Here is a 25534-nt window from a genome sequence, read left to right as displayed (position 1 = left end):
AGAAACGAGGAATGGGCATATCGCAAGAGCATGGCAATGAAGGTGTATGAGGTTATTTGAGCTGTGATTAAGGGTGGTTTCATTCTATAGTTTTGCATTCGTTTTTTCTTTAAGCTTCAAGGAATTAGATCACAAGGTATATAAATGTTTATAGTCAATTTCATTATTTTACCTGATATTACGTGTGTAATCCCGTCAGTAGAACTTCGAAAAAGTTGTGCTACGTCTACCATCACGATCACTGGTAAAACCACGCCGAGCATTTTTACCCCTATTTTTTTTCCCCGACTATTTTGTGGGAGGAGCGCGCTTAGCTTAGTCAAGGGGCTTGATATACCTCGGTACCTTTTTTGTGTTATCTGTCGCGAATTATTGCCAAACAGGCATGTAGTCAACCCCTTGCCACATGTTGTAATGCTGCTTATTGGCTGATCCCATGATACCAGGAGCAGTCCTATCTTTCTGATTAACATTCATAATCGTCATGATACCAAAACTAGCGGAGTTTGTATATGCCCAATTATGGTGATATTACCCGCTGCATAGCTTATGTCTTCATGTGCGGACTACATAATTGGCCGAACTTTTTTCTACTATTCCTATAATAGCAGGTAGTTAGAGGTAGCTATATTTTCATCATTTGGGAGATTTGGTTTGTTGGTACAAGTGGAGTGCATACATATTTCTGCTTAGTTCGCACTTGAGGACGTAGCGAAAATCAATATGGAGAATTATCACATTAGAAAAAAAGACCGTTCCGCGATATTGTCATAGGAATAGTTATCTTCATTTCCCGTTTGGGATACCATGCAACAGATGAAACTAGTATACAATTATCGTATCATAAAATTGTTCATTCCATCATTACCAAAAAAAACTTCCCCCCTTATAAGTCGTTATGCCTCTCCTGAATCGACCCAGCGGTGTTGCTTTTTGTTCAGTGGTGTTTATGAGTGCCGTGAGCAGCTACCGGCTCCCCAACGTGCGCGCGTAAGGTAGAAGGGGGCACCTGAGCAGCGTCTGTAGGGTCTTTGGCAACATGGTTCCCGCTTCAGGCAATCGTTAATAAAGTTTTGTCCACATACGGAAAAATCGCGAGCCGAAATCAAAGGCGACAATGGCGCACTTACGACTGGTAAGTCTTATCGCCGCCGACGGTCCGAGAATGGTCAAGATCGCTGTCGACTCGGGGGTCAAGCTTGTTGGCAATGTTGCTGCTGTGGGGACCGGCGGTGTCGGGAGCGGGGCCAGGGCCGGAGTGGGCATTATGGTGAGTGCCAGTTGTTCCATAAGTTCCGGTTGTGTCGTGAGTTCCGGTTGTCCCATGAGTTCCGGTTGTACCGTGAGTACCGGTAGCACCGGTGGTTCCACCTAAGCCGTGGGCTCCACCTAGGCCGTGAGTAGCACCGGTGGTAGAGTCATACCCGTGAGTTCCGGTAGTCGAACCGAACCCTATTCCTCCGGAGCTTCCCAAGGTGTTACCTGTGGTGCCTGTGGTGCCGCTGTAGCCGGTGCCGGTAGTTCCAGCGGTGCCGGAGCTACCGTATGTGTTGCCAGCGGTGCGGGAGCCATCTCGGTCCGAGTCGACGCGAGGGTCAGCGGCATTGGCTATTCGAGAGTTGTGGGGTCCAGCGACACCTTCCCGGCCACTACCACCATAGTCTCCGGCGGTGTTACCCGCGAAACGTCCATCTCGGTCTGAGTCAACTCGGGGGTCGGCAGCGTTCGCTAGGCGCGTGTTATGGGGTCCTGAGACACCTTCTTGGTGAGCACCAGTGGTGCCAGCTCCAGAGTGAGTGTAGTTGCCTCCAGAGGTATATGCGTGAGAGCCATCAACGGTCGAGCCTGGGGCGGCGCGGTTATCGCCTTGAGTGAACGTTAGTTATCCTGTAATACGAGTAGAGATAAGTGGCTACATACGGTCACTGTCGACTCTTGGGTCTGCAGCATTGCCTACTCGGCTGTTGTGGGGTCCGTGTGTACCCTCAGGTGCGCTGCCGTGAGTCGTGGAAGAGTGGTGACCGGAGACGGCTTCCTTAACTTTGTTAATAACGCCGGACATATTGAATAGTTGTGTGGGATAGCTAATGAAGTAGATATAGTATGGGGTATCAAAATTTGCTTGTAGATTTTAGGACTTGGTTGGTGTTGATGTTGTTTGTTACTGATGATAATAAAATATTTTGTTTAAGAGGTCCGGACTTGTCGACTTCTTATACTGATGTGAAGCCAGCTTCGATAACAGTGATTGCCCTTTGTTTCCAAGGCACTCTCGATTTGCCGCCATATTTCATCATCCAGAATCTCGATTAAATGCCCGCAAACTCCTATTTCCCAGATTACGCCTTCTGAGTGCAAGTTGAGGGAGACTTGGCCAATCAATACGGGATACGGAGCTACAAGACGATGTGCAAACGTCTCTGACTTCATCAGTCGTCATCACCCCTGGCTAAGAAGGCATGATCCCTGCTCACGGGGTGGTTAAGGACTTCTATGCGGTCCGGACAAACTAAGCCCGGAGAACTACCAGTCAGGTACCTAGGTAATGCCAGGCACTTCATCAATGATCAGTGTATCCAGGTAGGTACCTAGGTATGACACGGGTCTTTCAAGCTGACCCCGGCCTACGCTACCTTGAATACCTTCATGCTGACCTTGACTGGCACTCTCGAAAATTAATGGCCGGGTCTTGGCATTTACTTCCAGAAGCACTGCTTGCATTTAGTATTCAAAATAACTACGAAAGAAAATTTGAAAAATAAACTAAAGCGGCAGTTATATAGAGAAACTTTTCTCAAGTCTTATGATATATATTTCAATAGATTTAATAGATTTATTAGTATTCGTTGGTTGAATAATTCTTTGGAAGTTAATAAGATAAGTATGCCAAGACCCGGCCATTAATTTTCGAGGGTGCCAGCTTGAGCAAACGTACTATACTGTGGCTTGCCCTCTGGCGTCATATTAACGACCCCGCGTGTGGGATGCACGTAGTAAATAATACAAGAAATATCCCAAGTGTACGTATCTTAAAATCATCTTGCCGATATCCGGGAGATCTTGTTAGATGAAAAGAAGCTAAAGCCGATTCCTTCCATTCCCAGGCCCCAGGTTTTCATGTTAGTGCTTAAAGCCGTGGCTAGTGAAACTGAGACCTGTAGGATGTGGCGTCACCTTAACCAATCGGCCAATCCGCCACAATAACTTCTTTCTCCTAATCCCTGTCCAACCCCACTATGCTGTCATAGACTTTTCCCTGTTGCCAACTTCTCACCACAGCACCCATAAACAAAAGACATCATCTTTATGAGTTGGGATACAATATCCATGCACGTCGAGCTTTCGGCAGAATAATCACCTCAAGGTACCTAAGATGTCATACAGATTACATTTTACATCAGTATGATATTTACCTGCAAATGGTTCGGTAGGAGAAATACGTGACGGGACCCATCGTTGTACCTACTAAGCGTAGATCAGGGTCTTCCTTAGCCTAACGATCAGCAATTTTACCATCTTAGACCGTGACCCAGCGTGTAGCCGATTGCATTCTCATGGTAAGCAGGTAAGCAGGCATGGCAGGTAAGATGGAAGAGTAGAGGTCTCGATAAAGGTGGATAACATCTATTATGTCTAATCGAATACTCGCACTTCAGTCCGAATAATTCACAGTCAATCAAATTAAGTAGGTACTCATGGTAGGAATTAAGATTATCTTTCATTAATTATACGGGTATCTTTCGTGTAACTATTGTATGCTAAAGTCGTCAAGAAGCGTTAATCTCCAAGTGGTGTCCCGAAAAGCGCCTAGTTACTCTTAACCATAACCTTGGTTGTCATGACATCGTAATTCAAAGAGAGAGAAAAAAGGGGAGGGTCTTCGCCGCCGATAAACGGTATACGGGGTGGTCGAATGTCTTTGCGGATCGGGCGCCGAACATAAGCTACAAGCGGTATAAACCCCGGGTGTTGATTTCATTGCGAGTGTCTAAGAGCGAGTGTCTCTTAGACACGGGAACCGCGCCATCTTCGGCGACGGTAAGCTCGGGCCTCGTGATCCCGCACCCAGACGATACCGACGATTGCTGAAACGAGCCAGCAAATAGCGGACAGGAAAGAGAAGGCCATGACGGCTTTCCATTTTCCGCACTGGTCACTATTGCGGAAGGAAACATTACCCCAATCGAAGGCATATCCGCAGCCGCCATTGAGATACTACTCGAGAAATTAGTGCCCGATCTTCTGTTACACAGCTACTATTACCTTAGGTAGATATTACTTACGTCGACAAGGAGCCCGAAAGCAACGAACCAACAGATGGAAATAATAAGGTCGACAGGCCAGTGAACGAAACTACCCGAGAACGGGAAGAGCCAAATAATGGAAAGGAAGATGGCAATACCAGCTACCACTTCGGTGTAGATGAAACGGCCCTGGTCCCAACTATCTGTATGCCTGACAGCGTGGAGATACTGCCCGTTGATTCCGGCGACGATGGCTCCGAACGCCAGCTCCGCCAGGCGGAGGATCATGGAGAAGATGTCTGTCAAGATCATCTTGAACGTATGTAGATGTCAACTATTTTCTATTGTTCTTATAAAAAACTGCTTATACCTAAGCAAGATATGGGAGAGGAACAGGCTCAACCAGTGGTATATGATGGTTATGCCAGTAAAGAAGAAAGACAAGGTGAAACATTTGCTAGGCAGCTAACCAGGTATTTATTATCGGATTGAACTGTTCGATCAGAACCATAACAGGGAAGTTTAAGGCATGACGACGTAACCTAAGTAGTCCAGACCAACATCACGGCATTTTCGGGTTGGGGGCTCTGGGGCCTTGTCCCGAAGAAAGCCAATACCACCTTGGCTCATGGGCTTAACATATCACATCGTGCAGCTAGGCACACAAGTCAGGATCTTTGATACTAGGTACCTACATACATATTCAGTGTCCGAGTGTTAGGGAGGAAATACTCGACCCTTGCAGCGGATCGGTCAATCACCCCAGAATCTGTTAAAAAAGGGTATGGGCCTGGACCTTGTAGAGTTTGCTTGGGAAAACCAGTCGATGCCGGTGTAGTGAATAAAGCCATGTCATGCCTTAGGTACCTATGTACCTAGTTCTTTCGAGAATTACGTGGAAAATTGTGGCTAACCAAATCACCAGTCGTGTGCCGCGTGTTGCGTTGTCAAACCAGATGAGGTCATATAATTCAAACTAGGTACGTACCTGCATGTTCAAGTCCCGATGTACGTGTGATGTGAATCCCCCGGCGCTAACGCAGCTATCGCGGGAAAAACGGCACAGTTAATCTAGGTACGAAATACATCAAATTCTGGCATGCTATAAGCAGTTCTAGCTAAAAACATTGTAATTTTATCCAGACTGCGATATGATAGGATGAACATTAAAAGAATAGTTTCTATAATAAGACACTATTTAAAAAGAAAAACATTCCATCGTAGATGCTCAGAGGTAGGTATACACGTTGGAAATAATATTGTAACATAATTATTTGTTCCTATAAGGTATGTTACTATTTTTGATATTCTTAATTGCTTAACTAGCCCCTTTTCCATACAAGAGTATAAGTATTGTTCAACTTTTGATTACAATAGATGCTGAAATGAGTAGGCAAGTAGGCTACTGATAAAAGAGACCTTATTAGCTCTTGCGACATTAATGGTTACCTTCTAAGTAACTAAAAAAAAATAAAAAATAAAAAAAACCCATACCCAACTATGAACCGCCCATGCATCACAGCCCGAAGTTGACTGAATATATCTACATAAATCACGAGTAGAATGGTTAAGTCTTAGAACAATGACAGCTGTGGCTATCCCCGGAACCGCAGCTTCCAGGAACCGTCTCCCACATACAGTTATTCTCGACCCTATGGATATCGCAGGGCACTTCGATAATCTCAACAGGCGTGCAAGCCTGCCTGTCCGGAGTAAACGTTATCGAGGGGGTCTCGCTCGGACACGCGTAGCTGATTCCCTTCCCAAAGCCGCCGAGACAGTACTTCCCGCAAGACCACTTCGTCAGCGTGAACACGCCCGAGTCGCCGAATATCGAAGTCCTGCCGATGTGGCTCCCGTCAAGCGCTCCGTTGAGCCACTGGCTGCCTTGGACCTCGGAGCTTTGGGCCGCGGTCCCTTGCACGTCTTTGATGTGCACCGGGTCGTTGGGGTTGACGCTGCGGCCTATGGTGCAAGCTTCGTTGCCGCAGATCTTGAAGCGCCCCGGTCGATGCTGGTTCGAGTGGTCCGCTGTGCTGTAGTATAACTTTCCGCTGTCGTAGCCGAAGGTATGGCCGTTTTCCGTCTTGAAAGTGTAGCATTTTCCTATCAAATTGGTTAGATTTATCTGCAACTATCGTGAAATAATCAGGTAGCGGATTAACACGTACCGGTCGTGATGCCAGAATCGCAACCTATCGGCCCCCTGCAGCCACCGTCCGCAGTCGGCGTGGTTCCCTGCGGGCACACACATGTGCCGTCCACCATAACCTTTCCGTTACCGCATATCCAGTCGCATCTGATACCATCGTACGACTGGCCTGCCGGGCAGCACCTGTAGCCGGTCTGTCCGCTTCCGACTAAATCGTGGCCCTCGGGACAGCAGTCGAATGCCGTGTCGGGGCTCCCGAAAAGCGTCTGGCCAGGGGCACAGCAAGCCACGAATTCCTGGTCCGCGTCGAAGGTGAGACGCTTCCCGGTGCGCGGAGAGCACCGGAAAATGTCCTCGAAGTCGGAGCCGGGTTCTTTGAAAAGTATCTCCTGACTCCGCTGGTCGATGCGGCTGTCGTGGTCAAGCTGGGCTATCTCGACATTCTTCCTGTTCAAGTCGCGGCGGATCGCTGCGGACGCGAAGGGGAACCCTGAGCTAGAGGCGAGGAGGCAAAGCTGTAGGAGCTTCATGATGGTGATTATGTTGAGTAGATTCCAAGCATGCACCATAGGCAGGTATTAAGAATTAATGAAGATGATGTCCCTGGAGTTTCTGCTGGGACTGGATTCCTTCGTGGCTTCATCTTACTAGAGTTTTATTTATTTGTATTGACATTACTAGTTCACTTCAAAGGGCCGATTGTGAAAACCACCCTTACAACTCAACGAGGCTGTCGCACGGCCCCGAGATACACGTTGAGCGATTCAAGAAGTGGTATAAATGTAGCATCATTCCTCACTGCACAGTTATGTATGGGCTGTCAACCAACACGAGACCTACGTATATAAAGTAAGAAAGCACTGTTTATCGGCGTGTTAGAAGTCGAGGTAGGGTTAGTCCGGTTGCCTAATACTTTGAGTCATTCGATAAACGAACGTCGATCGACGCGGGAAGAACGACGTTCCAGGTACCGAAGTTGCGAATCACAACTGTTGCACAAATTGTGCACTACGTGGTCGAGGGGTTCAGAAATTTCGCGATAGGGTCTGTGTTACTGCCACGTCTGGGGGCGTTGGCTTTCAGCTGGGAGCATAGTTGTCTCTGCCAAGAAGCCCAACGAGAGACGGAAACATCGTTTTGGAGACCTTCGTCGGTTTGAGGTATGGGCGGAGATGCCTGATGCGAGTTCGCTTCCTACTGGCTTGGCGGCGGTGATGGAACTGAGGTCCGGATCAACCAGCCCCTGGAGGACATCACCGCAATAGGGTGTCAATATCAGGATTCACACGAGTTTGAAGGGTTTGTAGGCTCGCTTATATACATAGGTATCTATAAGGGTGTTATAATCTATCGAGGCATATAACCCAAGACTTAGAGTCACGCTATACACTGAGACTAGGTTAGGCGTAGGTACTGTACCTCTCAAGCCGGCGAATTAGCCCCTTTTCCGCTGTACAATTTCTTTACCTTTAATAATACAAGCACTTGTTAGTTACCGCGTCTATATCATGGCTACAAAATGTCCTCGATTAAAGGATATGTAGTAGTTTGTTAACTTAAATGGCATGTGTATTTGTTGCTTTTGGTTACATTTCAAATGTTATCCCACTGATTACGGCTTCGGTGTTCAAAATCGTAACTAGCTAGATTTCTGTAAATGGATATTTGCCGTAATAATAAAGGGGTGCTATATTCTTACAGCTCGTCTGCGCTAACATGTCTATCAATCTGCCCATTATCTATTCCACCGTACTTCTTCCCGGGAAGTTCCCATAGGGACCTGGATACGACCCTAGGGGGCAAAAGCCACGAACTTCCCGATACCGGCGTGTTCCGCCGCCACGTCAAGAGCTTCTTTCCAATCTTCCAACTTGAAGAGCTTCGTATCCACGAAGTTCTTTCCCCGAGGAAATAAGCCCCTTTCCAGCATCTTGATGAATAGAACAATGTCCTCTCGGTGGTACATCAGGTTTCCTTTCATGACAATGTTCAACCCGACAACTGCAGCTGGGTTCATGGAGTCCTCGTTCCAGCCCATTAAGCTGACACGTCCGCCACGGCGGAGAGCCCATGTGGCACTCTTTACATGCTGAGACCTAGACGCCTGCGGTGGCGTGAAGTCCAGGACGGCATCGACGGCACCAAATGCCTTCAGTGCAGCCGCGTCCGCCATCTCATCTCCGGTCATTTTCACCGTCTCGATACTTGCAGTTGGCGTGCCTCTCAGCACATGTTCCTTGATCCTAGCCAACTCCTTCTCGTTCCGGCCAAAAGCAATGACTCTTACCCCCATCCCGATGGCGGTCTGGACAGCAGAGCCTCCGTAGCCGCCAGTAGCCGGGCAGATGATGATGGTCTCGCCGGGCTTGAGATCGATGTCCCGAAATCCTCCAAACCCAACCAGCATGTGGCAAATATACAGGATATCCGGGACCGCGTAGCCCAGCTCGCCGCACAGCCTAGCCTCATCGAGAGCGAAGCAGTTCTCCAGCGGTGCCTGGGCGTACTCGGCCCAGCACCCGTCGCGCCAGACGTCGCGGATGAGCTTCCTGCTGCCCTCGGTGAGGCCCTCGTGGATGGCGGTGAGGAACAGGTCGCTGGGGTTGTCGCGCGAGCGGATCACGCAGTCGACGTAGACGAGCTGGCCGGGCTCCAGGGCCGTCGCGTCTTCCCCGACGGCGACCACGCGGCCGATTGCGCTGATGCCGCCCACGATCGGCTTTGGGATGTTGTAGTGGCGAGTGCCGCCGTAGATCTCGTGGTGGTAGGAAAGAATACCGGCCGCGGCTATGCGGACGATGGCCTTGCCTGGTCCGGGCTTGGGGGTTGGAATGTTCTTGACGTGAAGGCCCTCGCCGACGGCTTCGACCACGAGGGCGCGGTGTTCCGTAGGGATGTCGGATGTCATAGTGAAAGTTGAGTTGAGAGTGAACCTTAAATATAATACTAAGTGAAGATACAAATGCTAAACTTGATTTTAAGTCGGAAATTGAGTGCTTTATGTAGGGAAGATGGTGCTCTACCTCGACCGGCGATGATCGGATATATGCAACATTTCTCCGACACATTAGGATGCGCCTTTCCCCCTTTCATATGATATCCGTGGAGGACATTTCTACTAAACTGTTAAGATTATGGTATGGTATGCCCGGTCTTGTTTCGTCATACTGTATCATATCATTCCGTGCTACTCATATACGTAGCACCTAATACCCCTAATCTCGTCAAAGAGATGCGATACGAGTGAGTAGGAATGACCGCCGGTAAGTTGACAGGATGTACTACAGAAGGCAAGTAGAACATAAGGCCAAGTCTTGTAGAGCTCTAAACGAATATATAAGGACCCAGAATTTAGTATATTTTTTATAGTAGCTATAATATCCTATAAGGACGTCATACAAGGTAATAGAAATACGACCAAACTTATCATGAACTCGATTCAATTGGTACTCTACGGACCATACCGAGCAGCCGTTAGAGTTATCCTGCGTCTTGAATGTCTTGTGATTTCTCCGGATAGGTCTATGGTGCAAGATGTGGTGGTTCGGAGAAAATCATTATGAAAGCCGCATGGGATACAAAACTAGGGAGGGAAGAGATACGAGGATTATCACCGGTAACCCAGCTTTAAACTCCGCCAGTTAAAATGTGCCAGTGAAGAAGAGAGAAATGCTATCGCCGGTACCAAAGTATTAACTCCGAGTTCTGAAATAACTTACAACATAGGAGATACCGGAACGACATCTGAGTTGTTGCGTGGTACAAGAAGGCCGAGAGACCCGACAAGTAGTGCCGTACATAGGTACTTTAGATACGATCTACGAGGGCGCTTCGCGCCCGTATATATACTACTCCCTCACCAGCTACGCTGGCGCTACTCTCCGGTGCTATCCTTCGGAGTAACCGGGGCTACTTTAGCTCCACGCTACACTAGTCATGTACATATCTCTGATAAGCAAGCTCGTCGACTACCCTTCCGATGATAAGCTGTGCGAGCAAGGCAGCTAGAGAAAGCATGTCGTAGTTAATAAATCTTCGCTCGTCCGATGTTCCACTTCTTGAAGTATGTATTTTCGGTGTGTTTCCAGGGCTAGGCCTTTTCATAATAAAGGGGCGACGGGGATGATAACGATCAGGGAATATGGAACTAGCTTGGAAGAAGGCGATGTTACCCAACTCGACAATCTTTGCTATCCACGAGGTGTCGTATAGGCGTAAGAAATTTATTGAAAGAGCCAGTGCGATTTCGACCTTTTCAGGATAATGGAATGAGGGTAGGCTGATTTTCGCTTCCATTAATGGCCTGTCGAAGCATAACTTTTTTCTGGACGTCCAAAGGTGTGGATGAAGGATAGAGGCCAAATTTGTTCCCTTCGTGAAGAACAAATCCATAACCTCGTAAATGAGAGTCAAACTCTATTTAGAAAACCTGATAAATGCTATTAGGTTCCTTGGACAGAGAACTTCGTATCCTCGGCCCAATTACTAGACATTCGACTTCCTTTTCTAAGCGTCCTGTAGGGCTGGGGCCCGTCATGCTCTTGGAACTATATTGAGCGCTACCGAATAAGTTTTCTTGGGGCTCCCTTTGAGGGGTTGTCGAGTTGGACGTCTGGATAGTAGACGAAGGACCTTGAAAGTTACTGAAGCTTATAGATCTCAGTTCTATAGCATTCCAGCGCATTGCTTCCCCCCTCCTTTGCTACACTAGCCATGTAGTCCTTGCCTTCGATGTCAAAGTTACCGTTGGGTTCTAGTCCAACATTAAATCTCAATGATGTGGTAAGTTCCTCGTCGATATCTCCGGAGAGAAAGAAATAAACACTAGGTACCTCGAAGCTCGAAGCCTAAGCAATGTTCTTTGGTCCTAGAGATATCACTGTATAACCTTGACGATACCTATTAAAGAAGAACCCCAAGGACAAGACCGGTTATCTCCAGGCCAGACATGGTCGACTTAAGCTTATTTAAGCAGTTAGTAGACTGGATAGGTGTTTCGTTAAACTTGGAAAGCCACAGGAGCCGCAAGCTGAATTATGCCTATATAATATCACGTGTGGTGGCCCCTAGGTGACACTTTCGACTGTAAGGCTACATGTGGGGGTTGAGCTATAGAACTCATAATCCATTAGGTACCACTTATGATGTTTTATCATAAAATGTGTATGGATATTGACAGACTCTAATCCCGTCACCTCAGCTAAGCACGCCGAAATGATCAAGATTAGAGTCTTATTAGTATCAACAAGCATTATACAGTCAAATGGCCGATCAATATTAGATTTCAATTCTTGTCCCTAAGATCCAGGGATGCTTTAGGATCTTGGTCCATGCCAGACCATTTAGTGTATGAGGGCTACTTACATACTAGATTTTCGCCTCCGCGGAGCCTCGTCACTTTAAAAATACGTCGTCTCGCTTCTAGAATAGTTATATGGATTAGTCCATGAGGTTTAGTAGGGATATACTCTGAAAGCGTGATATAGGTACCTTTTCATTCAATTATTGACAATTATCGATAATTATCCAGGTCACGAAATGGATCCCGGAGGGTTTTTGCCTCAGGCGGAGCCTTCAAGACCTGATAGATAAAGAGTTGGCTAGGAGGGGCGCTAATAACTATAGTCGACACCATATGGGATACCTGGTAGATGCCTATACCTAATGGTTAGTGACACATTTTCAGATCCAGTTAGCAGACGAGGATGATGGCATCACATCTCCTATCACCGCACGAATGTACCGGCGCCATCCTATCAGTCAATAATCATCTTTCGTCATCAGACTCATGCAACACGATAGAAAGCAACGTGGGGTGCTGCTGCACTCATGTAGCAAAGTTTCTGATTGGTGCTATGGGTTACTCGTCAGACCACCGTGTCTTTCAGATAAGCAGTTGCTGGTCCGACCGCGATATTGCCAATATGAAGCGCAGCCAATGCGGCGTGGGAGGAATTGGTGACAGGTACGTAACAGACGTTTTTTATGGTTGAGTTGGGAGTTGGATAAGGTAGCCAGTCAATATAAGTTAAGTATCTGATGAAGACCGGCTGCTATGGCAACGATGTTTAAAATCCGATTCAAAAAGGTACCTAGGTATCTATACCTAAGGCAGTCCAGAACAGAATTGAGGCAATTAAGATGATTGATATGTTAAATAGGTTCTAATTGCAAGGATGAAATTGTTCCGATTCGATTGATAGCTGTCATATTTTGATAAACAAATAATTCTAAGTTGCATGCATTGGCACACATCCAATATACCTGATATTGGACCCTGATGTGAAAGTTTGGAGGAGCGGCAACTTCCGGTTATTGTAGGTGACATCGCTGTAGATGGCAGGATGGTTGGTCCTTACTTAAGCGGCCTGAATTGATACGTTTATTGGAGCCTTTGTTTGGAACTAAAACAACGCTAGAGGGTACCTAAATCAACCATCCCACCATCCACACCACCTCCCGCTGCTTATACCGGTAGTCAGTTAAGTAAAGTTTCATGCCTTCCATCCACTGGGTTTTAAATGTTAGATACCTACAACGTACACGTATATGTGAGGTGTAGGTACTTATCTACTGTCCTTACCTAAGATACCTGGTACCTATATGTACCTAAAGGCTAACCTAACCAGCTTTAGGTACTTATCCCACGTACCTTAAGTAAGGTTGTAGTACATAACTATACTGGGTACAATCATAGTGCACTACTTTATTCTTCCTCCCCTCCCAAACGAACTTCCATACAAACCACTACCTAACGAAACCACCCACCTCGTTCGACCACATCTTCTTCCCAACACCACCCATCCATTCGCAAAGCCTAGCGGCAACGAAACAACTCACCTGTTAAAAGACCCGATCCTTTAATTTGAGGCGACATTCGCGTACTTCAACATGAACCCTCACCAGAAGAACAAGATTGATGTCAAGGTCGGTTTTCTATTCACATTATTCGCATTTACATCTCTCCTCCCCTTCCACTTACTATACCCAAACCAGGGGGGTATGAAGACGAATACAATGGACGAAACTTAAGCCTTTCATCCTAATATTTGTTTTACTATGGCGAGGATTTCTTTTTTTTTTTTTAAAAAAAAAAAAAGATCTTGTCTTTGTTCTCTATACTACCGAACATATCTCCATCGCTCCACATGACACCGCTGCATAATAACCCCACATGCAAAATACTACCAGTTCACATAGTGTGTATACTAACTTACGTACTTTACCTCAGACGCTCACCCCCGATGAGCAACGCCTCTTCCGCCTGTACGGCAAGCTGCCGTCGAAATCGGACCACTTCGCCAAGCACTTAAAGGAGCGCAAGTACTTCGACAGCGGAGACTATGCCATGTCGAAGGCGGGCAAAGGCGACAGTGTAGACACAGGCAGCGTTGGCAGCCAGCACCCCGTCCCCGAGAACATCCCTCACCTGACGTCGCCCAACGGCCAGAACGGCGGCAGCACCGTCGCCCACCAGCACCACCCCAGCTTGCACCACGTCCACACCGGCCAGCAGGCCACCTCTACCGGCAGCCCTGTCAAGGAGAGCAGCTTCCTCAACCGCGAGACTAGCGCCGACGACAACGAGGCCGCTGCCGAGAACAGCGACAAGGAGAACAAACTCAAAAATACCGAGACTACGGCTGCTGCGGCGACAGACGCCGATGCTACCCAGGGCATTCCTATCCGAAGATAGGATGACGATAAGGTGATACTGCTATTAGGGCGGAGGAATATAAGACGAGAGGAGACTAGACGAAATGAGACGAGTCTACGTCTACAGTTGGCAGTGGAGGAAGAGCATTAGGTACTACCTGAGAAAAGAGTGACCCTACTTACCTCCCTAGCCCGGCTATATCTTACCAAGAGGAGAGCATATGTACTTTTGTTTACCTGTCGTTGTACGACTGAGAGGTAGTTGAGTTGCGTTTACGCGAGGGAGACGAGAAAGGTGTAAAAGGTGCTAGTAGCCGACTCCCTTTCGTGATGGGTTTACGAGGACTTTTTTTTTTCCTAAGTTCTGATATTTTCATACTCCCGCGGCGTTTGGGGAAGTGGTGATTTTGTGTGGTATTGGCAAAGGGGGAAGGGGGCGGGGGGTATTTCGTCACAATTGCAAAAATATGTTACGAAGACAAATAGGTGCTATCGTCGTCGTGGTCTTCTAGGGTATATTCCCAATCTCCCCAATCGAGAACTTTCGTTAAGACCGCTGATGGCTTTTCTTTTGTTCTGGTTTCCCTGCTCTGGCTTGGGACTGCTATTTTACATAGGTACCTAGGTACCTACCTTTTGCCTACCTATGTATCTAACGAATACTGCATTGGTTCTGCGTTGCTCTAATGTCAGTGTCAGATAGCTATTCTGATAAGAGGTTCAAATCCCGAATATGAGGCTATTGTGCCGTGTTCTCGACAAGCTCATTTGTCAGATTGTACATAGCTTCCCATTGGCTTATGTCTTTTAATTTGACACATACCAAACAGCTATGGCACTTTTCCTGGTTCATATTTTTTTATGTTGTGTTCCTCTAAACCTAATTCACGGGGTTCTATGTACCTTTAAAATGCGCATGCCTTTTCTGCCAACGCCTTCGCGCCATCAAAGGTCTTGTTTCCTCCGATAAACCCTGACGCGTGCACGAACACACCACCCGGAACCCCAGAGACCTCATCCAACTGCTCGTCACGCGCGCCCCGCCACGGCTCGGGCAGGGGTTTCCGGCTCTGGAACGAGCCGTCGGATACGGGCACGCATTGTACGCGCCACTTGGCATCGGGCGCGGGCTTCTCCGGGTACAGGACGTAGAGGACTTTCTTCGCGGACTCTCCCTCCTCCTCCTCCAGGGTATACAGGTGGTCCTTCCACGGCACGGACTGGCCCTCGAACACCATGATGCGGCCCTCGGGGTCGAACTCGAACCGCTTCTTGTACGCGTCCTGCACGATAGTGCGCGCCGGCAGCCACGACCGCGTGTAGTAGTCGAGGTCGCGCGAGAACTCCTCGCCGATGCGCGTGCTCGCCGCGAGGAACCGCTCGTCCTCGGCGGCCTGGGCCTGGGCCGGGTCCGCGGGGGCCGGGTCGTTCCAGTTGGGGTTCAGGCGGGCGACCATGGAGCCGAGGGTGAAGCCGCCGGTGCTGAAGGCCTTCTCGATGCCGGCGGCCTCGAGCTTCTTCGGGTCGTAGGCGGAGATGCCGTTGTCGTGGGCGTCCAGCGCCTCGACGAACGACTCGTACATCTTGTTCCACACCACGCCCACCTCGGCGCTGTCCTCGGGCTGCCGCAGCTGCTGCGCGATGATCGACTTGCCGAAGTGCAGGTACACGAGCCCCGCGCTCGACAGCTTCGTCGACCGGCCCGGGAACGTGGTGTCGAAGGTCCGCTGGTGGTGGTCGTACCGGTTGCGCGCGGGGTCGTATTCGCCGCCCACGTCGACGACGGTGTGGCACGTCTCCAGCAGGGCCGGGTCGCGCGTGCGGACGAGTGAGGAGTCGGCGTAGGTGGGTAGCAAGCGCAGCATGTAGACGGCGAGGGCCTCGTCGGCGTGGAAGTGGCCGTTGTGCGTACCTATCCTGACGCCGCTACCGCCGTCCGAGGTCTTCAATCTCTTCGCTGCGCTTTCGGCCATCCTGAATATCTGGCGGAACATACAACTTTCTTTATTTATCCTCTAGGAATGAATTTGTACCTAGGTAATATAAGGTATGGTATGTATAATTGACTTTGTAATTTGTTTGCAAAAGGGTCAGCTTGTGAATATTTCCATTCGCAACCATTGGCTGTAGATGCGGATAGAGATGGTGGTGGGGGGGCTTGGTGGGGTTCAGGATTTCACCTTTTCAGGTTTGGTGCTCATGCGGGTACGTTGGTACGGTACCACTTTTTTGGTATCGATAGCTTGGGGAGTAAGAACTTGCATCTGATGGGGTGTGGCTTTAAACAGGACAATCCATTTGGAGAATTGATGCTTTTATTAGCCCCCCAAAAGAAGGAGAGATGGCATGAACGCGTGTTGTTGGGAAGGAACCTTTTGAGGGTGCGCGGTATGGACATCAGGTGGAAGGAAGTGTTAGCTCTTGCCAATAATACATGACATGACATATTTCTTACCATAGAACGAATGCAATCCCTTTCTCTTGAATCACCACGTAAAATATTCCTAATCAATCAAACTTCAGCCACCCAAACTTTTTCATTTTCATTGTCTTTCTTGTTTTTTTTTTCTAGTCACGTTCGGAGGTATGGGCCATGTTTGACAATTCCGCCCTGTCGTAATCATTTAGGATAGCCTCTCCCGACTCAAATTTTATCTCTCATTTACTTTTCTCTTCGCAATTAATCAACCCAACCCCGTCTAAATTCTTACATCTTTTATTTTTGATTTTCTTTCTCCCCGGCGACAATTACATCTTCATCCATCATCCGTCGCGTCTCTCGCGTATCACTTCCATTATCCTAAACAATGGACCGCCCAGTTAAGGCCGAATTCGATAAAGACGCCGGCCATGGCGATCTTCACATGGCAGACACCAGGCCATCATACAAATCATGGAAGAAGAAGTACCGGAAGATGCGCATAAAATTTGACCATCAGATGCAAGAGATAGAGACTCTGCATAAATTGGAACAAAAGGCTATGCGAACTGCTAAACGTCTCGCAATCGAGAACGAGTAAGGACTATCCCTTTCTTCGCACTTGAAACTCACTCAAATACTAACCGTGTCATTTTACAGTCGCCTACTAGACTTATTAGTAGACATCAACGAGTCGCCTCAGATCCCATTTGAGCGACGCATAGATCTCAATTTAGAAGACGAAGAGGATGATACCGATTCCGATACCACCCAAAAACCTTCAAAATCTCTAAAGCGCCTAGAAGAAGAAGTTCCGCATAGATCATTTGCTGCCACTGTAGAGCAATATCCAGAGATTTTGGAAGACTTAGAACCTCGAGATCCCCAGATACATCCTACTTCTTTTCTTACTGCCGATGACATCGACGAGTATCTTTACGAGCTCGACACACGGTTGGGCCTAAAGCCAAAGCCTACTCTCGCGCCCAGCGCTATTGGCAAAGAGATTCCGAACCCGGCGGCCAATTTCGCGCTGCGCAATCCTACGAGTGTTTACAACTGGCTACGAAGACATGCACCTAAGACGTTCCTCCAGGATCTCGAGAAGGAGAAAGAGAAGGATAAAGGCAAAGATAAGGACGACCACCATGATAAGGACGATGACGGTCGGAAGCGTAAGGGCGGCGGATCTGCGCGTAATAAGAGGCAATCGGGTGTCAGTCGCAAGGAGAAAGAGAAAGAAGCTGCCGAGTCCATGGACTGGGATGACGACGCGGGTTACGATGCGCCGGCGAAAGGGAAGAGGAAGCGGGACGACGATGGCGGTTATCGACCAAAGGGTGGATCGAGCCGACCTACGAAGAAGCGTAAGAGCAAAGACTTTGGTTCTGTTCCGACTAAGGGTTCGCGGAAATCAGCCGCTTAAATTCTTATACTAGCTCTTGCATGTTATCGAGGGTTTACGAGTGCTCTTCTGCGGTGTATTTTTAATGTGTAGTTGCCAGCCACGGGTGCAGGGTTCAGGGTTCAGAGGCAATCAAAAAGTACCTACGTTTATCGAGGTTAGTCTGGCATGGAATTGGTATTAGAAAGGGTATATAATACAGTTTGTGCTTTCTGTTCCGAACTCATCGTTGTTTACGGATTATCTGGATTCATACTGGAGGTATCTAGGCAATACCTTAGGGAGCTAACCTAGGTATATTAATAAATCCAGTTGCGTGTATGTACCTAATGGAAAACTGAAGTAAAGTGAATCAAGCTGAGCTTCAAATGACACAAGAGGTCTATCTAACTTAAACCAGGTAGGTACCTGACCTAGGTAACCTAAGGGACTTGGGTTACGCCGAATTGATTGGCTCCCGCTCTTTTGGATTTAGTGGGATTTTCTCAATCGGGTTGCAAAATCAGGGCTTTGCATGTTTGGGCTTTTTCTTAGGAGCCAATCAATTTCGTCAGCACAGATCATCGTAAGTTCTTCGAGCTTCATCCGTCGTTTAGCTGAGAGAGAAAGAGAGAGAGGTTACATGGAATGACTGGAATACGGAACTGAGACTGGGAAAAGAGGTGTGAAAAGATTCAATCTCACCGTCGTTGCGAAATATACGAACAAATAAAATACGCTACGATTTACATATATCGGAAATCTCGGATTTTATTAAAAAAAGATCAGACCTGGAAAAAAAAGAGGTGTGCTTCAAGCTCCTCCATTTTTTCCACATTTTTTTACCCACATAATCGGAGCCCAGCCACATCACATACCCAAACAACAGCGGCCAGCAGCAGGCAGCACTTGGACCAACCTACCACAACAAAGCGCGAAAAGAGAGGAGCAAACGAAAAATGCCGGAACGCAAGACGTACGTGGTGGAGCACCTGGACGCGGAGCTGGGGCCGTGGTCGGAGCTGGAGTACGCGGCGATCGCGGAGGAGACGCAGCGGGCCAACGGGACCTTCATGCTGTCGTCGCTGCCGCACGGCTTCAAGGTCCCCTACCGGCTCACAGGTTACCCGTCCTTCATCGCCGAGGGCAGGAGCGTCGAGGACATCTACAAGGACGACGAGGAGCGCGACCGCGTCTGCCTCCTCGATCCACAGGCCGATAAGGACCTGAGCCCCGACGACAAGAGGGACTTTGATGTTTTTCTGTTTGGTGGCATTTTGGGGGACGATCCCCCGAGAGGTAGGTATTTTTTGATCTTTTCTTTTTTTTTTCTCCCCCTCCCCCACGCTGGGCTTTTCGGGAGGGGGGAGGAAAGATGAAGGGATGGAATAGAATGATAATAGTACTAACGAGGTAAATAGATCGCACGTCTGAGCTGCGCAAGAAGGGCTTCCAGGGTCGCCGGTTAGGGCCCGTGCAGATGACGACGGATACGGCGGTGCGGGTGACGCGGATGGTGATCGAGGAGCAGTGTGAGTTTATTTGTTTCCACTCTTTTCATTATTCTCTTTTCCTATCATATCCCTCTCTCCCATAGCGAGCTATCTCACTGGCTGGTAGTAGAGGTAGTGTATGGGGGTTAATACGCGGAACTAACGAGAAAAAAAAACAGTCACGCTAAACAAGATACCCTACCTCGACTACCCCGAGCTCAAGTTCAACGAGCACGAGAGCACGGAGATGCCGTTCCGCTACGTAAAGGGCAAGGACGGAAAGCCGATCATGCCTCAGGTGGGTTTTTTTTTTCCCTAAATTAACTTCCTCGCCCCATTCCTCTTCTTCCTCTTCTACTTCTCTTCACCGCTCCTTTACCTCACTCAGTATTTAGCGTCGAGCTGGAAGGAGGGCTTGTCTAATAACATCTCGGTAGGGAATGATAGATCTTATCAAGAAGGATGCCGACAAGAGTATCAAGGACCTATTCTAGATTCCGCTATAGGCTGTAAACTCTTACGGTCATGGCGGATAAATCAAGCTACGAGTATTTTGGGACAGGTTGGGTGGGTTAGGCACCCTACCATTACTTGATCATTACCTCATGACTGGTTCAAGGGAGTTTGGGTTATTTTAGGATGGTCTGCGACTTTTGTATTATACATAATTTGGAGAATGAATGTGAAGTTGGAATGACAACGTGCTTACATACTAAACAATAGCAGAAGCAAATAGCAATGCTGAACGGGCTAATCAAAGCACAAAGATCAATCGACATTTCAGAGCTCCCATTGAAACTACCAAGTAACACATCAAGAATGAATCTAGCTTATTAGAGTAGGTAAGTACCTACATTTAGATCCGCATACTTGCAAGATCTTCACATGTCATCCATGTCCACATCCTCATTCTCGTCCCCCTCTCCTCCGGATCCATAATCCTCGCCTCTATCCACCTCATCATCATCATCCTCCCCATTCTCATCCATCGCCTCATCCTCTTCTCCCTCCTGCTGCCTATCTTCTTCCCCTTCCCCTTCCAGATCATCCCAATGATGCGGAGTAGGCGTGGAAACCATAGTGTCGGCCACGCTAGGCGACGGCGAAGTCGCGGCCGACACATCACGAATCGACAGCGTCCGAAGCACGCTAGCATCGTTGACCCTGCTTCTCCTCGGACCCCGGGTATGCGGTAAGTTAAACTTTCCCCGGTGGCCCTGTTTCTGCTTCCTGCTCCTGTTGTGCTGCGTGCGCACTTCCATGCTCTTGGCAATCACCGTGACCTCGTCCGTCTCGCCTAGCTTCTTCTTGAGCGCGATGAACTTCTCGAGAAAGTTGCCCTGCGCGATTCTCTCCGGACCAGCCCACTTTTCGGCCGGGGGCACGATAGGTTGCGAGGTCTGTTGCTCCCTGTACGTGTTGACGTCTTGCTGCCGCTTTATGGCGGCGTCCTTGGGCTTGAGCTGCTTCTCCTTGACGTTGATCCGCGCGCAACTAGCCGCGAGGAGATCCACGTCGTGGTCCAGCTGCCGCAGGGCCGGGAGCGGGTTATCGTAGTCACGCTTCGCCATGAGGAGTTCCGTACCAATGTTCTGGTTCCACTGGCCCGAATAGACGCGACCCTTATAGGAAATTATCGGGTTCGTCGTATCGAGGTCTAGGATCTGGACCTCATGGTCATCTCCGTCGTCAGGAGGTTGAGACTCTTTCGGCTGCGAAGTTCGAGATACTTCGCCCTCTTCGTCGCTATTATCAGGACCGTTATCTGTACTCATCCGCCTATTCAAGTACAACTTGGCCCTTTCGGCTTTCTCGCCGCCTCTGTAACCCGGCCTGTTAATAACACTGGCATCACGGCTGGTGAAGTCTGCTTGAGAGAGATCGAGAGTGACATAGAAAGTCTAATATCGGTTAGTTTCCAACACGAATATTTGTTTTGTACAGAAGACAATTAATTACCTCAGTTTCCGTTTTTGAATATTCATATTCCCATTCGGACTCATCCTCTTCGGGGGGTAGTTGGCTGTGTTGAGTCGCGGGAGGTCCGTAAGGTCCATAATGAGGATGAGGGCTGGCCTCACTTATACCACCACCATAACTAGCCATCGGATATCTCTAAGATAAAATTACAATAGCTTAAAGAAATGCAGAAACGCATTTGAGATGTTTGATCGTCATGCAACACGGACGCAGAAGCAATGTTCAGTTATAAAGTTATATAATTGTAATTTGGCTGGTAAAGTTTAATTTTAAACGAGGTTGTGCAGGTTGTATGTAAAAGTTGATGAGCTTGAAATTCAATACCGGTAACAAGAGGTACCTAAAGTAAAACGTGCAAGTGACCTAATTCCATGTCAATGAAAGTTTAGAAATGAGGAGCTTGCTATTGCTAGCTAGTTCTAGCGGTAGCGTAGGCGGTCAGCAGTAGCATTATGCGCTAACTTTCCTAGCTTAGGTAGGTACCTAAGGCTAGGTACCTACCTGTAGGAGGTATTGTATTGCATCTGGTAAATTTTTAGAGGGGTCGTTCAAGCGCAATCGCTCCCCTAAGTCCCAGCTGCCCCTCCTGCCCCTCATCCGCGACGCAGTAAAAATTCCCATTGTACAATACAATTTTAATTTGTACAACAGCTGTTACTGCCCTTTGACTCACTCATTTCGAACACACATATACACACACATTCTCTCTCTATATATTAGCTTTCTTCTTCGCGTACATAAACCTTTCCAAGGACCTCCAGCTTACCTTTTGCTACGTAGAAACATATAGTTACGTAGGTACCTAATCTTTCCTCTTATTTAAACGTTCTACAAACTTTTCCCGGGCTTCCTATCTACATACATACATCTATCTACATACTTCACTTATACATTTACACTTGCACTTGCACTTGCGCGACACTACCCGATCTCGCCCGCTATGCCTACCGTCCACTTGCTCGACTACGTTGCGGGCAACGTACGGTCCCTAGTCAACGCCGTCGAGAAGTGCGGATACAGCGTCGAATGGGTTCGCAGCCCGGACGAGGTCTCGCGCGCAGACAAGCTGATTCTCCCTGGAGTCGGCCACTTCGGTCACTGCACAAGCCAGCTCGCCTCGGCCGGATACCTGCCCGCCGTCCGCGCGCACATCGACGCCGGCAAGCCGTTCATGGGCATCTGCGTCGGCCTACAGGCGCTATTCGAAGGCTCCGTCGAAGACCCGGCCGCCCCGGGCCTCGGCTTAATAAAAGGCTCCCTGGACCGCTTCGACGACGCCCAGAAGTCCGTCCCGCACATCGGCTGGAACAGCGCTAATGCCGGCGGCAAGAGCTTATACGACCTGCGCCCGGACAGCAAGTACTACTACGTCCACTCGTACAAGTACCCGTACGCGAAGGGCGAGCTGGAGAGCCAGGGGTGGACCGTCGCGACGGGGGAGTACGGCGGGGAGGTATTCGTGGGCGCGGTCGCGAAGAACAACGTGCTGGCGACGCAGTTCCACCCGGAGAAGAGCGGCGTCGCGGGCCTCAGAGTACTAAAGTCGTTCCTGACGGGCGAGGGCGCAAAAACGGTCGGGCAGGAGGTGGCCGGACCGGCGCCGACGGGGGGCCTGACGAAGCGCGTGATCGCGTGCCTCGACGTGCGGACGAACGACCAGGGAGACCTCGTCGTGACGAAGGGCGACCAGTACGACGTGCGCGAGAAGACGGACGACCGCGGCGTGCGCAACCTCGGCAAGCCCGTCGAGCTGGCTAAGAAGTACTACGAGCAGGGCGCGGACGAGGTCACCTTCCTCAACATCACGAGCTTCCGGGACTGCCCGCTGGCCGACCTCCCGATGCTCGAGATCCTGCGGCGCACGTCGGAGACGGTGTTCGTGCCGCTGACGGTGGGCGGCGGCATCCGCGACACGGTGGACACGGACGGGACCAAGGTCAGCGCGCTTGAGATCGCGAGCATGTACTTCAAGAGCGGCGCGGACAAGGTGTCGATCGGGTCGGACGCCGTGCTCGCCGCCGAGGAATATCTGGCCGTGGGGCGCAAGCTCTTCGGCAACACGGCCATCGAGCAGATCTCCAAGGCGTACGGGAACCAAGCGGTCGTCGTCAGCGTCGACCCCAAGCGCGTCTACGTGCCCAAGGTCGACGCCACCCGCCACGCCACCATCCGCACCGAGTTCCCCGGGCCCCGGGGCGAGGAGTACTGCTGGTACGCCTGCACGATCAAGGGCGGCCGCGAGACCCGCGACCTCGACGTCGTCGAGCTGGTCCGTGCCGTCGAGGCCATGGGCGCCGGCGAGATCCTGCTCAACTGCATCGACCGCGACGGTACCAACTCCGGCTTCGACCTCGAGCTGATTGACCAGGTCAAGGCTTCGATACGGATCCCCGTCATCGCCTCTAGTGGCGCCGGCAACCCGACTCACTTCCAAGAGGTATTTTCCAAGACGCGGACGGACGCCGCCCTGGGAGCAGGTATGTTCCACAGGGGAGAGTACACCGTCAAGCAAGTCAAAGATTACCTAGCAGAAAAGGGGCTAGAAGTGAGACAATTCGAGGGAGAGTTATGATGGAAACCCGGGGTCGAAGGAGGTATAAAGGGTCTGGCGCATTTATCGCATTATGGCATTTGGTAGAAAGGCGTTTACGGATTTAGAATAAGGATGTGGAAAGTTAGAAGCTCGTTTTCTATTGATAGTAATTTGCTACTATACCATTGCCTTCTCAATACTGATCCATTCTTAATCTCAATCCTCTAAGCTTATGATGACGCCTATGGTGTGAATACAGCAGATGCGATAGAAACGACCCATGCGCCAGAGCTAATGAGGTGTAAAAGTACGCCCTTCGAGAACTCCCAAGCAAAAAGCAACCCTAACCTCAAGGATAGATATTTATGCGCCGAAACAATATAAAAAAAAAAAAAAAAAAACAGCTCCCTCGTATAATATAATTACTTCAGGTAGGTTAAACGATCGTCTGAACTCGGAATATCACGACTAAACTTCCATGCCCATAAATAACCATTTGTCGCTGATGACGTCGATGTCCTTGGCCCAATGGTCCAGGGTAGTCATTTCGAAACCAACCCACTGGAGACTCTTCATCAATGCCTTCGCGTATTCGGGCGGCATTAAGCGGTCCACGCAGATAACAACATACGAACATCCGATTGGACCATCGGCTAACTCGATCAAAGCAATGAGTCTGGAACGGGGTCAGAAGAGCCACGAATAGCTCAACGGAAGAAAGGGGCAAAACTTACGCTTGCTTAAGATCGCGGCCTACGAGCCCACTGTCAAAGAATGCAAACAAGGACTTCTCGTCGCTATCTTCTGAGACAAAGGCTCGGAAGCTAGCACCTCCAGCATAATCCCAAAACTCCATCCATCCGTTCACATAGACGCCGGGCTTGGCGTTGACATTGCAAAGGGCAGACTGACCCATAGGATAATCATCAGGTGGTGTAAGCGCGTAATTAACACCAGTCAGGCAGGAGCCATTACCGACCGTACTCCACTCACCCTGGAATACGGCTTTCATGGTCTCACAGAAGAACCTCTCACATTCTTCCCTGATCTGAAGTGTTGCCCCCCCTCGGCGGCTGCGGCTAATCGGTACGTTGCTGCTGCGCTTCTTGTTCTTGGGCTGGAGAGCGAGCTCGTTAGACGGTGTGATGGCCGCGAGGGGGGGACTTGACGGAGGAGATGGTAGACCTGAGATAGGGACCTCAGGAATACCACTCGGCCCCTATTGTAAAATACTAGGTTAGAATATATAGAGTACACAACGTAGGGCTTAAGACAGTAAGATCGGGTCTCGGTTAGGGAATAAAGTTCAAGACATACCTGCAGCCCCGGTAGTGCAGTAGTGAAGTCCCTTTAGGGACGCAGCGGGGTCGACTATGTAGCAACTGGCGAGGACATTGATCTCTCGGGCCACGGCCTCGCCATTACTACTACTACAGTTATTTTTATTGTTTTTCATTGGCGCCATTGCTGATGATAGAATCCAGGGTTATCGCTAGAGATCGGGGTTTGACTAGTCTGGACGATAAATTTAGGGATTCGAGGAAAATTGGTAATCGTAGGCAATTAATTAGTTTGTGCGCTACAAATTTAATTTTCTTCGGAGTTTGACAGTTCAGTCGAAAGTCGAAAGGTATTGATTGGGTTCGGTTGTTTGGATAATTGGATTGTTCCGG

General features: G+C 49.1%; 11 protein-coding genes across 11 annotated transcripts; 4 read left to right on the top strand and 7 right to left on the bottom strand.

Annotated features, from left to right (window-relative positions):
- Positions 1-693: 693 nt before the first annotated feature.
- F4812DRAFT_428108 (uncharacterized protein) lies at positions 694-2618 on the bottom strand. The gene is made up of 2 exons (XM_047934161.1): positions 1921-2618; positions 694-1866 (listed from the first exon to the last, which is right to left on the bottom strand). Exons 1-2 carry the CDS (start codon positions 2060-2062, stop codon positions 1127-1129), a joined length of 882 nt encoding a protein of 293 aa, XP_047790234.1. The 5' UTR covers positions 2063-2618; the 3' UTR covers positions 694-1126.
- Positions 2619-3863: 1245 nt separating this feature from the next.
- F4812DRAFT_382294 (marvel domain-containing protein) lies at positions 3864-4741 on the bottom strand. The gene is made up of 2 exons (XM_047932046.1): positions 4284-4741; positions 3864-4215 (listed from the first exon to the last, which is right to left on the bottom strand). Exons 1-2 carry the CDS (start codon positions 4554-4556, stop codon positions 4006-4008), a joined length of 483 nt encoding a protein of 160 aa, XP_047790233.1. The 5' UTR covers positions 4557-4741; the 3' UTR covers positions 3864-4005.
- Positions 4742-5449: 708 nt separating this feature from the next.
- F4812DRAFT_471256 (uncharacterized protein) lies at positions 5450-6926 on the bottom strand (the record flags this gene model as incomplete). The annotated part of the gene is made up of 2 exons (XM_047939073.1): positions 5450-6350; positions 6416-6926. 2 exons carry the CDS (start codon positions 6924-6926, stop codon positions 5812-5814), a joined length of 1050 nt encoding a protein of 349 aa, XP_047790232.1. The 3' UTR covers positions 5450-5811.
- Positions 6927-8115: 1189 nt separating this feature from the next.
- On the bottom strand, positions 8116-9978 carry F4812DRAFT_382246 (putative quinone oxidoreductase). Its single transcript, XM_047932045.1, has one exon. It carries the CDS (start codon positions 9302-9304, stop codon positions 8189-8191), a length of 1116 nt encoding a protein of 371 aa, XP_047790231.1. The 5' UTR covers positions 9305-9978; the 3' UTR covers positions 8116-8188.
- A 2833-nt stretch (positions 9979-12811) lies between these two features.
- Positions 12812-14525, top strand: F4812DRAFT_382077 (Endosulfine-domain-containing protein). Its single transcript, XM_047932040.1, has 2 exons — positions 12812-13323; positions 13628-14525. The coding sequence occupies exons 1-2, from the start codon at positions 13288-13290 to the stop codon at positions 14090-14092; spliced, it is 501 nt and encodes a 166-aa protein (XP_047790230.1). The 5' UTR covers positions 12812-13287; the 3' UTR covers positions 14093-14525.
- A 432-nt stretch (positions 14526-14957) lies between these two features.
- On the bottom strand, positions 14958-16025 carry F4812DRAFT_451107 (metal-dependent protein hydrolase; the record flags this gene model as incomplete). Its single annotated transcript, XM_047936165.1, has 1 exon — positions 14958-16025. One exon carries the CDS (start codon positions 16023-16025, stop codon positions 14958-14960), a length of 1068 nt encoding a protein of 355 aa, XP_047790229.1.
- Positions 16026-16685: 660 nt separating this feature from the next.
- Positions 16686-18207, top strand: F4812DRAFT_382080 (IEC3 subunit of the Ino80 complex, chromatin re-modelling-domain-containing protein). The gene is made up of 2 exons (XM_047932041.1): positions 16686-17068; positions 17132-18207. The coding sequence occupies exons 1-2, from the start codon at positions 16860-16862 to the stop codon at positions 17895-17897; spliced, it is 975 nt and encodes a 324-aa protein (XP_047790228.1). The 5' UTR covers positions 16686-16859; the 3' UTR covers positions 17898-18207.
- Position 18208: 1 nt separating this feature from the next.
- F4812DRAFT_382088 (DUF431-domain-containing protein) lies at positions 18209-20008 on the top strand. Its single transcript, XM_047932042.1, has 4 exons — positions 18209-19154; positions 19277-19387; positions 19528-19646; positions 19786-20008. Exons 1-4 carry the CDS (start codon positions 18815-18817, stop codon positions 19840-19842), a joined length of 627 nt encoding a protein of 208 aa, XP_047790227.1. The 5' UTR covers positions 18209-18814; the 3' UTR covers positions 19843-20008.
- F4812DRAFT_382119 (uncharacterized protein) lies at positions 19519-21691 on the bottom strand. The gene is made up of 2 exons (XM_047932044.1): positions 21308-21691; positions 19519-21249 (listed from the first exon to the last, which is right to left on the bottom strand). Exons 1-2 carry the CDS (start codon positions 21452-21454, stop codon positions 20230-20232), a joined length of 1167 nt encoding a protein of 388 aa, XP_047790226.1. The 5' UTR covers positions 21455-21691; the 3' UTR covers positions 19519-20229.
- Positions 21692-21918: 227 nt separating this feature from the next.
- Positions 21919-23994, top strand: F4812DRAFT_428080 (imidazole glycerol phosphate synthase HisHF). Its single transcript, XM_047934160.1, has one exon. It carries the CDS (start codon positions 22269-22271, stop codon positions 23898-23900), a length of 1632 nt encoding a protein of 543 aa, XP_047790225.1. The 5' UTR covers positions 21919-22268; the 3' UTR covers positions 23901-23994.
- Positions 23995-24114: 120 nt separating this feature from the next.
- F4812DRAFT_471254 (ornithine decarboxylase antizyme-domain-containing protein) lies at positions 24115-25326 on the bottom strand (the record flags this gene model as incomplete). The annotated part of the gene is made up of 3 exons (XM_047939072.1): positions 24115-24537; positions 24596-25046; positions 25179-25326. 3 exons carry the CDS (start codon positions 25324-25326, stop codon positions 24330-24332), a joined length of 807 nt encoding a protein of 268 aa, XP_047790224.1. The 3' UTR covers positions 24115-24329.
- Between the last annotated feature and the right edge of the window lie 208 nt (positions 25327-25534).

The sequence above is a fragment of the Daldinia caldariorum genome (assembly GCF_022478825.1).
Source record: "Daldinia caldariorum strain CBS 122874 unplaced genomic scaffold F4812scaffold_8, whole genome shotgun sequence".
Classification (NCBI taxonomy): Eukaryota; Fungi; Ascomycota; class Sordariomycetes; order Xylariales; family Hypoxylaceae; genus Daldinia; species Daldinia caldariorum.
Note: the sequence above shows the minus strand (reverse complement) of the source record. Positions and strands in the feature narration are given on the sequence as shown.